The 13358-nt window shown below is 39.4% G+C and overlaps 1 protein-coding gene across 7 annotated transcripts in view; it reads right to left on the bottom strand.

Moving 5' to 3' along the window:
* Positions 1 to 10452, bottom strand: part of GRIK1 (glutamate ionotropic receptor kainate type subunit 1) — a 416917-nt gene extending 406465 nt beyond the window's left edge. For 6 of the 7 annotated variants that reach the window (XM_023190264.3, XM_023190267.3, XM_023190270.3 and 3 more), the window contains exon 1: positions 9837 to 10451. In XM_023190264.3, coding sequence (XP_023046032.1) covers positions 9837 to 9954 — 118 coding nt within the window. In that variant the 5' untranslated portion in view covers positions 9955 to 10451. Of the gene's footprint in view, positions 1 to 9836 lie in introns of all 7 variants that reach the window. The other variant, XM_023190268.3, reaches the window with a different exon arrangement.
* Positions 10453 to 13358: the final 2906 nt, after the last annotated feature.

Below are 13358 nucleotides of genomic sequence, written 5' to 3'. Positions count from 1 at the left end.
AGAAGCATGTTGAAGAGATATCTGCAGTCCAGCTCATTGCAACATTATCCGCAGTAGCCAAGAAACGGACTCAACCTAAGTGTCCATCAGCGGATGAATGGATAAAGAAAATGTGGTAAATATACACAATGGAATACTATTCAGCTGCAAAACAGAATGGATAAGTAATGTCAGCTGGAGGACATTACACTGTTATTTTCTTAACCATTCCCTCCTGTTGAACATTTAGATGATTCACAATCATTTATAAAGGTCCTTGCCAACTCAGTGGACATGCATGGAAACAGCCTTAGGGTTTAAATATATCCTAAGAACAAAAGGAACAACCCTGCCCAGGCAAATATTGCCTTTAGATTTGAAGAATGGCTCTATCTGATTAATCCATTTTTAGGAGACAAAGTACAGTAACATCTCATACAATGTAAAAATAGCCAGTTCATCAGAATGCAACATCTGTTTATGGATTACTAAAGTATGTAATCCAACATTTTAGAAGTTTAAAATTTAGGAAAAAATAAAACCTTTAAAAGTTATAATTGAGTCCTCACAACGAAAGAAAATAAAAACACTTGATTTTTACCATCCTTTCCCCAATCTGCATTATGAAGTGTTTTATTTTTTCCCCCTCTGGGAAATAAGTATTGATTTTTAAAGGCATATTTAGACAATTTTGCTAAGAAAAGTACTCTGCAAATAGTTTCCTGCGACTTTTCATTTAAGGACATCAGCACTTAAAGCATCTAACAGAATGTTACAATGCTTGAATCAATATTCAACCGTAAATTATATTTAAGTACAAAAAGTATAATAGTTGAAGACCAAGATACTAAATGGATAGAAACAGCTAATGTCTGATTTTCTACAAACTCACTGCAGAATTCTAAAGAGGATGTATAACCATCAGATTAGCAATTTTTATATAAAGCTTATTTCTTCAATGATTTTTTCAACATTAAATATTGTTGTCTTTAAGGACACTCATAGAAAACCCTGCGTGTAGCATATTGTATGGAATGAACAAGGCTTTTTCCTTTTATTTCCCTTGATATAGTTGCAGATCTTTATGTACTGCAGAGTAGGTAGAAACAATAACAGAAGAAACCTTGATATGGGTTGAATCTTTTTAAAACATAGACTTTATTTGTTAGCACAGCTTCAGGTTTACAGAAAAATTGAGAATACAGTACCGAGTTCACATATACTCCACATCTTCTTTCCCGTTATTATTACATTAGTATGGTACAGTGATAAAATTAATAAACCAGTATCAATAAATTATTATTAAGTGAAGTCAATCTTTATTCAGTGTCCTTGGTTTTTACACAATGTCATTTTGTCGTTGTTGTCCCAGGATTGCATTCAGGATAGCACGTTACATTTTTCTCACTAAGTCTTCTTAGGCTTCTCTTGGCTGTGACAGTTTTTCAGATTTTCCTTGTTTTTCGTGACTTTAGTAGTTTTGATCAATATTGGTCAGCTATTATGTAGAATCCTACTCTATTTGAATTTGTCCGATGTTTTCTCATTATTAGAATAGGGCTCTAGGCTTCAGGGAGGGAGACCAGATATGTAACACACGAATTGCACCACCTGTTATCAAGCGTGAATACTATCAGCATAACCTCCCACTGCTGATGCTAACCTGGATCACCTGGCTGTTCTGCTGAGCCAGATTTGCCTATTCTCCCTACTTATTTATTTAATCATTTATCTATATCAGTATGCACTCATGGGAGCATTTCTTTACTTTCCGGCACTATAAGATTCTCCAGAATGATCTCATGTATCTCCCTTCGCAGTCCTAGAATAATACATTTTTTTTTTTCCCCCAGGAGCCTTGGGTGCCAGGACTGCTCATTATTACTGGGGTATCATTGTTCCTAAGCCCTCTCAGAAGACAGAGCAAGGAAATACATGTGTGTGTATACTAACCCATGTATAGGTTGAGTTTTAATCAATCATTAGATAAAATAGATGTTTTGCCTTAAGATTGTCTGTGCTCTTTGACTTGTTTAGTGTAAAAAATAATGTTTTAATACTTTTTTGAATCTTTAAAGGGAAATAGTAAGTTGTAGTGAGCTGTGAGTCTCCAAATTGATAACTGATGGTAATAATAACAATTAACCATTGGATTTTTGTTAAATAAAAACACACCGGCATAATTCTGATATAAAAATCGGCATTATCACACTTCCCTTGAAACATTAATAATTAGAAATTTTAAAGACAGTTGATAGGCTGTTATATGGTTGCTTTATTTTGTATTTTTGCTTTACCTAACCAGGATACCAGTGAACTAGTAACTAATTAAAGACAAAACATGACCTAATCTTTCAAATTTAACTGCTCTACTTGACAAATGTGCCAAATAATATTTTTAAAAGCTAAAAGAAAATCTTTCGAAGCTGTGGGAGGTGTTTCTATGAGATTAATTTGTGGCCAGTAGTTTACTTATTATTTAGTCAATATCATTGCTTGTTAATTTCAATTTGTGACTAATCTTACCTTAGATTTCATTATGTACTTTAGAAAATTCTTAAGTTTTTAGTAAGAAAAAAGTAAAATGTTGTCCAAGTAACCTGGGAAAGTTATTCTAAAGAGTTCAATTTTTTTCAGTAGTTCATAAATAACTGATATTATAAATTACACGTTTTTACTTCTTTCCTCTTCTAAATTTTCCTCTCCAGGATTAACTATTTTTCTAATTATTTTATTATTTTAAACAATCAATTTGATTCTTTTAAATAAATTAATTGGAAAAACAGTGACAGTGCTGTATAATAAGTAGGGAGTTTCCAATTAGATACAACAATTTGATCTCAGTAGTAAATCAAGATAAGCAATTAATACAATTCATTTAGCTGGAATACATTCCTTTTAATTTGAATGCTTTTGTTTCACCATGAAAATCTGTCATTTAGAAAATCAGATAAGCATCTTAAAATAAAGAATAGGTTAAATGTTAAATATAGACCTTGAATTTATCACAAATTACATTCCTGGAAAAGATATTTTAAGTCTAATATGAATTTTCAATTTAAAACAATGTTAAAAAGCAAGTCTAGTGGAAAAAAAAAGAGAAAAAGCAAAGGAAAATGGCCCCAAATCACATTTTATGCTAATAAAATGGTAAACCTTTAGAATAGATTATGTGGTTTTAAGAATATGTTCTAAATAAAAGAGGGCGATCAGTATTAAACATCTAAGTATACTTTCTTAAAGAAAAAAATATTTATTAAGCATGCAAAATATCTGGCACCATACTCAGTGTTATTTTTTAATTAATTTTTATTTTTATTTTAAGGTCCGGGTACATGGGCAGTATGTGCAGGTTTTCACATACGTAACTGTGTGTCGTGGTAATCTTAAACCTTTAAGAAAATGTTCTGAAATTGGGAATGGCACACTCTGGCTTAGAATGAAGCAGCTGCAGGATGTATGGCCATGTGACTTTGGATGTGTGTGCTGAAATTGCTGTGGTTTTACCGGCCCATGTTTCCTCAGGTGTGCTCTGGGAAGCTTGAGTTGTGTGGGGCATTAATAGCTACGATTCAAATAAGGGTCTTCCAATAGTAAATATGTGAAAGACATTGGGTTAAACAAAAGAAACAGAGTGTTTGTTTGTTTTGCTGCAGAATTTCAAAAAGCCTTTACTATACAAATGTGCCTCATCAATCTCCAAGTAAGAACATTTCCCCAGCCTTACTGGTTCAAACAGGTGATTGTGGAGCACAGAACTCTTACCCTGTTCATTAACAGAGAGAGAGAGAGAGAGAGAGAGAGAGAGAGAGAGAGAGAGACAGAGAGAGAGAGACAGAGAGAGAGGGAGAGGGAGAGAGACATGGAGAGAGAGACAGAGAGAGAGACAGAGAGAGGGAGAGAGAGAGAGAGAGGAAGAGAGAGGGAGACAGAGAAAGAGAGAGACAGAGAGAGAGACAGAGAGGGGGGGGGGAGAGAGAGAGACAGAGAGGGAGAGAGAGAAGGAGAGAGACAGAGAGACACACAGAGAGACAGAGACAGAGAGAGAGACAGAGGGGGGAGAGAGAGACAGAGGGGGGAGAGAGAGACAGAGAGGAAGAGAGAGAGGGACGGGGGGATGGGGGAGAGAAAGAGAGTTATCTTCCTCAAGATCGAAGGTATGCCATGCATTTTACGTATATTTCATCTTTATGATAAACCATACATTTGTTATTATTTTCTCTTCTATAGATAACAAAACTGAGGGTAACAAATTAAATAATCTTCTCAGTTTCAGTCAGTTAGAAAAGGCAGCTGGAAATATGAATCCCCTTCTCCCTAAAGTTCTCCATTACTCTTTCTTCTAGTCTAAATAGCTTTTGGAAAATTTTAGAACATAAATAATACATCCTATGTCATATGGATAATTATCGGTGAAACAACAAAACAGAATTGAGATCTCCACTACTCTTTCTTCTAGTCTAAATAGCTTTTGGAAAATTTTAGAACATGAATGATACCTCCTATGTTATACGGATAATTATCAGTGAAACAACAAAAGAGGATTGAGAGATTACCACTACCACTGTCCCCATTAACCCTTCCTCTAAACCCTTCCCAGTTAACTGTACACTCTGACAACAAACAGTGTGTTTGCTAGGCATAAGTAAGTAGTAAAGCTTCCTCTCCAACTTGATTGCATTCTTTGAACCCTTTCAAAAGAGAAATTCTGGAGAGTCCACTGATAATAACCATTTTTCTCTTTGCTAGTTGTCTCACATATAAACCACACTCACTTTTAAGTAATTTAGTTACCCTGAATAAGCAAGAGCAAGAGTTGACTTCTTATATTCGATTTCCACTTAGCACACACAGTGAAAGGGAAAAGATCAGCTCATTTGCAGAAACATGTTAACATTAGCCAGGCACTCCCCTTTATGTAACACCATCAGATACTTTCTCTCTAGATTTTTCCAGTGCCCATCGGAGTTTTCAAGTTCATGTTAGGACCAGTATAGCGTATACTAAGCTGAAATCAAATATAAGAGAAATGAACTCTTGCTTTTAGTTATTCCAGGTAACTAAATTACTTAAAGTAAGCATTATTTATTGTTTGAATACACACTTATACTGTGTATACTTGGCATACATACGTCTACACACAATATGGCATAATTTAATGCAAGGAACTCAAAACCTGAGACCAGAATAGCTAGTTTCAATTTCTGGTGTTTCCACCAGTAATAACCAAGCTTTCGCAAAGTCACTATCTCAGTGAAAACCAGAGATCACAAACCTTACAAGAAAAGTAGCTGAAGTTGAGGTCTATGCAATGTTAACATTAGGCCCATAAAATCAATATTGAATGAAAAGATGAATGACACAGGTAAAATTGTTAAGGGAAAAGATCTGCTCATTTGCAGAAACACGTTAATATTAGTCAGGCACTCCCTTTTATATCACACTATCAGACACCTTCTCTGTAGATTTTTCCAGTGTCCGTTGGAGTTTTCAAGTTCATGTTAGGACCAAGATGATTTTGAAGACACAGATGCTTCTCTCAGTGACTCTACCTCCAGCCAAAGAGGTCTTCCTAAACACAGGCAACTCTCCTCTGAGTTTCTTCTAAGTTTGGCAGCATGCACCACTCTCCACACTCTATGCATTTGGAAGCCAGAACTTATTCCAAGTTGACTATGCAATTGATGTAATAAATCAGTGGCAGAACATTAACTAAGAACTTTTCAAGAATAATATTTGAAGATAATTTTAAAGTGTCCACATTGAAAATCTGATGAAAAACGTCAGCAGTGTAGATTGCAACTGCCAGAATGCAAACCTCAAGGGGCAGATGCTATCCATTTTATTCACTGTTGTACATCCTGCAATTTTATAAGTATGTCTGGCTCATGCTAGGGAAGTAAGAACTCAAAGAATATTTGTTGAATGAAGAATGAATATTAAAATGATGAAAAAACTAAGTGCCTAAAAATAAAGTCATGGACCTGTACACACTTATGTAAAAATATGAACAAATAAAAATATTACTTGGAACTTTGGGGATCTTTGGGTTAAAATATCCAAAACTGATGTTGCAGCCAAGGTAATGATTGACATAAAATAAATTTGGACTTCTCCCAGGGAAATAAAAGCATGTGAACAATGATATTGTCACTATAGCTTTCCACACTATTCATATAAAACTACACAATATTTCTATTTTTGTGATGTACTTAACTACACAATAGTAACATCTTTATTTGGTGGTTTGTTGGCAAATTACAGAAATTAGAGTATTTCATCTTCCCTTGTAAAATAGGAAAGGCTGATACCATTACGGCTACTTCACAGATGAAGAGATTTAGGCTCAAGGCTATTAAAGGCCTTATAAAGATACACCAATCAACTGCTAAGTCCCTGTTTAGGATGAAAATGTAAATAATTAAAAAATAGAAGTAAAAACAAAATAACAACAGTAATACTACAACAAACGTATCCAGATATTACTCAAAGCCCTTTCGTATCGAGCTCTTATCAATGACACTGTGAGGTTTGCAGTCGTTTTAATGCAATTTGTCAGATGCAACAGCAATGGCCTGGTAAGACTACATAACCCTCATTCACTCATCGATGTATCTAGTAAATGGTGGAGGTGGGACTCAAACCTATGCTTTCTGACACCAAAACATGCTTCAGAAAGCCTGGCTGCCCACTACTCAGTTATTAATCCTGTTTTTACTGTGACCTCTATAATTGTATGTGTTGAGATGATGCACACAAATATATTATCGATCTTTCTCTAATTCTTATTATAAATATTACACGTCTGCCCTAAAATTGCACATGCACTTGAAATGCTTTTTCAATTAGTGGTGGTGGGCCACATCTACCAAGGTTACCTAGATCCTGTTCTAACCATTAGTTATAAGTCAGCTGCCCAATTAAGGAAGATATTTGTGATCGTGAAGCTCACAGACCAACTAATTGCGTATATCAACTCACTGGTTGTTGATATACACTGGTGTATACAGAGAGGCAGGGATGACCCCAGCAGCTCCACACAATTCCCAGCATTTCTCTTCTGTGCAAGCTGCTGGGAAACTTCTTGAGTGCAGTAGTAATGTTAAGGGCATCAGTAGCCTACTGGCCTTCTCTGTGTCTTAACTGTTGCATAAGATCATAAACTTTCCAACTGACATTCACAGTGTATGCTCAAATCACGTGTATATGTGAACTCAATACCCTCTCAAATATTCAGTATGCATGAATTTTATCTTAGCTTTTCTCCTTTTCTCCAAAGCTGAAGCTTAAGCAGACACTTTGACAAGAAAAGTAGACCAGTAATTAATTCATTCAAGCATTTGAGTGCCTTCTCTATATGAGGACCCAGTACTGAGTGCCTAGTGATTTTGCTATACTTTACTTTGAATATTTTAAGTCACTAAAAAACATGCCAGTTCGTAATCTAGAGACCTTTTTTGTTGGTTGGTTGATTGTTTAGTTGATAGATCGGTTGCTTGGATGGTTGACAGTTTGTTGGAAAGAAGGATGGGACAGGATATGATAAAGAATACAACTCTCTTTTCTTTTTCCTTACACACACTCATACACACACAGACACTTTGGCTTAGTCCCCAACCCCTTTTATGTTAATTTTTTGTATTCAGTATTGCACTTGACTGACACAAGAAAGTCACTGTAGAGAAACAGGTTTCCTCTGAGGTAAAGCTGGTTTCCACAGTGCTAAATTGCTCATTTAAAAGCATGCATTGGTCCTTAGGTGCCTACAGGGCAACAGTGCTCACGTCAGCCACAGATCACTCCAGGCCAGAAGGAGTAACATATTTGGACTGCACATAAACAACACCAGGCCATGCCATGCCATTTTATTTCACGCATTTTGGTTCCCATTTAGAAAAAAGAAAACCTCATTATCTTGTGGCATAGATTTGTAAGGTTGGTTGTTTTCACTTTGGAAACTACTTTTACATAGATGATTGTGATTGCTTGGAGCTTAGAAAAATACTCAGATCTGTGAACAAATATGTCTTAAAGCATCCTTTTCCCTTCTCCTCCTGAGTTCCTTTAGATGTGGGGGATATAGGAAAGGAAAATGCTTCCTTACACTTGTTATACAGGGAGGAGGAGCACTGGCTAGCACAGCCATTTCTAGCATCCCTAGATTTGTCTCTTTCAAAAGGTAAAATACACAAGCAAAACCCCAATTAAGTTAATAAGTATTGGAAATTATAACACACACATACACACTCATTACTTACTTTGTATTGTTCAGAATGTTTTTTTTTTAACCAGGGTGAGTAGAGTTGATTGTGTTCCCCAGAACCCAGGATGTTAAACCTAGAACTTATCTCAGGTAAAGGATATTTCAGTTACGTATAGTAGTAAGTTTTTTTAAAAAAAAAAATACTTTGAATCTGTTTTAGAAAAGACCCTAAACTATCCAATACAATGCACATTAAAATTACCCATAGTCTTGAAAAAATATGTCTATAGTAAAAGTTAGTATTTGGGATCTGCAACTCAAAGTAGCACATTTCAATTTTTCTTTTAATGGGCATGTTCAGTGATTTAAAAAATAAAACCCACTATGTTCTGAATTTTTGTAAAGGGGCTGACTGTAGGTCAGAGCCGGCACATGAGAAATTTCAACTGCTCAGGAAGTGCCACTATGCCGCTGCCTGGCACTGCTCCTGGCATATTCTGTTAGTTCCTGGAAAGGGTGAATTAGAAGTCCTCAGAGATCAGGACTTCACTCTTGTGGTTGAAAGTGGAAGACAGGAGAAGCTAAGAGACCCATGCGATGTCACAACTTCACCTGTGGCTCCCTCTATGACTGTGTCTCTAAGAAGCCCGATGGGTTGGGAAAGGAGGAGGGCAAATGAGATTAAGAGAACAATAACCTGGTTTGGTTTGAAACGCAAAGAGCTGTGTCAACCCTCAAAGCTCAGAAATTGCCCTATGCAGCCACAGACCAAACCTTGGTGGTGAGTGCTGTCCATTTATGGCTGTGAGTCCACGCCCCTTCCACTGTCCTCGCCTTTTGTCATCTTTGGGCTGCCCACATTCAGCCTTCCAGTGCCTTTTTTATCTCATTTGAGATCAGAGCCCTGAATCTCCTACAAAGCTACCTGGACTGGGAACTGGATAGTGCTCAGTGGCAGGCAAGCGGGCAGATTAGGGAGCAAGTGGGAAACGTTAAGCGTCTGCTGACGTTGCTAACTGACCGTCCTTCTCACTCTTCGAATCTTCAGCTGGAAGTCAGAACTCTGCCCCAATCTAGTGGAACCCGTCAGACTTGGCAGACTCCATGTGGAAGAACCCAACTGAGGCATAAAAACTTGGAGGCTCTGGGGTAACAGGCTCTAGAATATTCCCACACCCCTGGTGGTCCATGTATTCTACTCTTGAGATTCGTGCATACTCGCCAGTGCCCAGAGCCCAGAGCCCAGGTTGCCAGGCACCGGGACTGCGGATCTGGACTGACAGACGCCCACCCAGGAGGCTGCGAGAGCTCATGTCTGCACCCAACTCAAGTGGCTGCAGCGGCGCGCGATCCCTTGCCCAGGGTAGGGGTGCCCGTCCCTGCGAACCTGGATCCCCGTACTCTAGCCCGCGTTCCTGGAGCCCAGATTGAAAACCCCGCCAACTGTACCTCCCGGGAAAGCCCGGCACCCTCCAGGAGGGAAGCAGTGACGCGGCGCCCAGTTTGCTGTGTAGCCTCCCGTGCGCACTGACCTCCACCTTCCCTAGCTCCTGCTCCTGCGCCGCCGCGAGCTGCCTCGCCCGGGACCGGCTACACCCGCGTTGGTGCCGCGAGCTACCACGTCTCTCGAGCAGGCAGCCTGGGGCTCACTCACCGATCCTGAGTACTTGCGGGGCGGTCTGAGGGAGGATATAGCAGAGGAAATAGAGGAGTGCCCAGCTGGTGTCCCTGGTCCAGAGCCCGGGCTGGGCGAGGAGTGTGCCGAGCTCCATCTTCCTAGCTTCTTAATTCATGCCGAGATACAGCCGCTGCCGGACGCCCGAGAGATGCACCCAACTTGGGCCGGGTCCTTGCCTCATCCTCTCTAGATGCTCCGGTTCCAAGCACGCTGCGCGCTCCCCACGGAGCGAGCTCTAGGGAACCCGCGTGGGACCGCGGAGCTAGCTGGCAAGGCTGAGCTCGCTCGGGGCTCCTCACTGCTGTCGCTAGCCCATCACGGCTCCTCCTCCTCCTCTTCCATGGGCCGCAGACCGCGGAGGATCAGAGCTCTCCGGCTCCAGGAGCCCAGAGACGATCTGAGGAAAGTTGCTGCCCCAATCTGCAGGAACGTTTCCCTCATTCGTCCTCTGGTCAGATGCAAAAGTGGGGGGTAGGCGCAGACAGAGGAGGGGAAAGGGGGAAAGAAGACTAACGAAGAAGGAGAGAGAGAGTACTGGGTGAGTTGGTGCAGGGGCTCTGAGCAAGCCTGATGAGTTCCAGCAGGTTAACTGGGAGCAGAGCCACGTTCTGGCTTCTCTCAATCTTTGCTTTCCTCCTTCCCTCGCTGGCCCCACCCTTTATTTACTGCCCGCCCCAACCCCACTGATTAAGATACTCGCGCGCGCGCGCGCACACACACACACACACACACACACACACACACGCTCTTTTTCTCTCCCTCAACTTTGCGCTCTGCTGCTGGGAAGTCGACCGAGTGTTACATTGTTAAGACAGATCAAATCTAAACTATTGGTCCTAGTAGAGAAAGCCTCTGCTGTCCGCTGTGAGTGGCAGGGAAGCCTCCTTGGCAATGTCCCTGTGCACCTGTTAGGGGGTCTTATAGACAGTCAGGTATGACTCGACCCATCATTTAATGGAAAATCGCCTCCAATATTTTGGAAAATATGGGGGCTGCTGTTTTAACTCTGACAAGGATGAAGAAGAACAGGGGAAGGGGGAGAGGAATGAGAAAGCTTCAGTACTCCAAGATTATAGTGGCTTCATTCCTATTTGGACCCGAGATAATCTCTTGCAAATTGCTTCCATTTACACGTGCCACTGAGATCGAAGCAGCCTCCAGCGCCGCTGCTTTTCTTCATTTCTTTTAACTGTCAGGTTTGAACACTGAAAGATAGGCTATTTTAGCAATGTAGGTTTGGAGACTATTTCTCTGTAGAACGACAAGGACACTTCCCTAGGGAAATTAGCATTTGATTATGTTGGCTTAATTTCCTTCGAGTTTTGTGGGGAATGTTCTATATAAATGTTTGCTAGTTCTGTATTAACATCTCTCTTTTTTAAAACTGGGTATAGATTTTGAAGAACTGACCTAATCCATATGAAAAGTATGTCCACAGTTAAATGAGCCTAGAATGGGAAACAATTGCAAAAGGAATCTAATATATCTTAAAGTACATTCGCGCATTCATTCATTTATTCATTCATTATTCAACAAATACCTACTGAGTATCTTGTATGTGGTGTCAGACACTATACTTTTTACTAAAGACCCTATAGCGGGGAAAATGCATGTTCATTCTCCAAAGGAGGTTAGAACTCCACTGTGGAAAGCTAGTCAGTTCATATCTCAAGTAGTAGGCTTGGTTCTGGACATGTTGGGATGAGAGTTAACCAGGCAGAACATGCCTGCAGATAAGAAGAGGGGTTGATATGGATTTAGGAATGCATTTTTTTGCATGGAAAGATTAAGGAAACCAAGAAGAATTAGGAGCACATGCTGGTTATCTTCAGACATTTGAAGAGCTCTTGTGTTGAAAGAAAGTAGCCTTATTCAGTGTTAGTTATGTGAGAAGAACTAAGAAAAATAAGATTGTCAGAGGGAATTTGCAGAAGAGTAAATTTTGTCTCACTTGGGGAGCATTTTTAAGAACAGAGAATATCAAACAGCAGCAAGGATGGGTGTGTTGGCTTACATTGGAGCACTTTGGTGATGTGCAGGAGGGAAGGTGACCTAAAGCCAGGAGTTCAAGCCTGGGAAACATAGCAAGACCCTTCCTGTGCAAATAAAAATTAAGAAAACAGTAGCAAGACCTGCTTCAGAAAAGAGTCAAACTGTTCATTTATTTCTGCATATGTTTTGAGAGCCCACATTGTGTGAGATATTGTGCCAATCTCTGGAGACACAGAGGGATATGATTTCTGCCACCATGGAACTCATGGGCATTAAAGTATGATGAGCTTTACAAAATGATGCTATGGAAGTAAAGAAAAAAAGGAGCCTAACCTCGTTTAAGAATTTGGAAAGGGTTTGTTCAGGAAGTGATGTTTCAAAACACAAAGAATGGGTGGTTTAAAAGGGATTAGTAAGCATTTCTTAAAGTGAGAATGAATGTAAATCTGTTAGAGGATTTATTTTTAAACCTAAAGGTCTGCGGTAAGCATTTTTAGTCATCTATTTTCTCTGGGTACATTAAAGACCAATACATAGTAGATATTGCATGGCTAAAGTTTGAAGACCCAAGGTCTAGAATAAAGTGAGCTTTTGAACAAACTGGGCTTAAATTCTGGTTTTACCAAGTCTACATTTTTAGCTTTGGTTAAATTTCTATATCTGCCTGTAGACCATTGCTGGCGCTTACACATACCTAGTTTTCCCCTTCTCTGGCTCATGAAAGCCTGTACCTTTTCAATTAGTTGGCATCTACCTTTTCAATTAGTTGGAATCATGTGACCATTTTTGGCCAATAAAATACCAGTGGAAGTGCACCACTGCCAGGAGAAAAGGAAGACAGTGAAAACAGATCCTGCATGGCCCTCCAGGACTCTCTTTCCCTGCCAGAGTAACTCTGAAAGCCATAAGGTCTAGAGGTTAAGATGAAAGCAGCCTCAATCCCTGAGTAATTTTTTATAGGAGTTGCTCTGAATGTTTCTAGAACAGCAACACACTGGTAACAAATCAGTTCTAGCTCAATGTTATGTTTTAATCCACTACAATTTTGAGATGTTTGTTACTGCAGCATAAGCTACTCTATACTAACTAATAAACTCTCTATGACTTGATATCTTCATCTGTAAAATGGGTATAATAACAACACTACAGGGCCATTGGAAGATTATATGAGCTACTGCATGTGAAGTATTTCCCAAGGTCCTTGTTACTCTGCATATATTAGTTTATTTGTGGACATTACTTTTCTGGTTAAAGGAATCCATGCACACATTTCTAGTAATAATCTACCCCAGATTGCAGAGACTGAAATATTTTGTTTTTTGGACAAGAAGTCTACAACACTGGTCCAATTAATTAGATGGTAATCATAATTGTTCTGATACTATTTCAAGAGTTTTGCTACTTTTTACCTGTATTATCTCTGGTTTATAAGGAAACAGTTCATTTTGATAATTAGAGATATTAGAGCAATTTCCTAAAGGAAGTTTTTTGAAAACTAAATGGCAC

The sequence above is a fragment of the Piliocolobus tephrosceles genome, chromosome 19, assembly GCF_002776525.5.
Source record: "Piliocolobus tephrosceles isolate RC106 chromosome 19, ASM277652v3, whole genome shotgun sequence".
Lineage (NCBI taxonomy): Eukaryota > Metazoa > Chordata > Mammalia > Primates > Cercopithecidae > Piliocolobus > Piliocolobus tephrosceles.
Note: the sequence above shows the minus strand (reverse complement) of the source record. Positions and strands in the feature narration are given on the sequence as shown.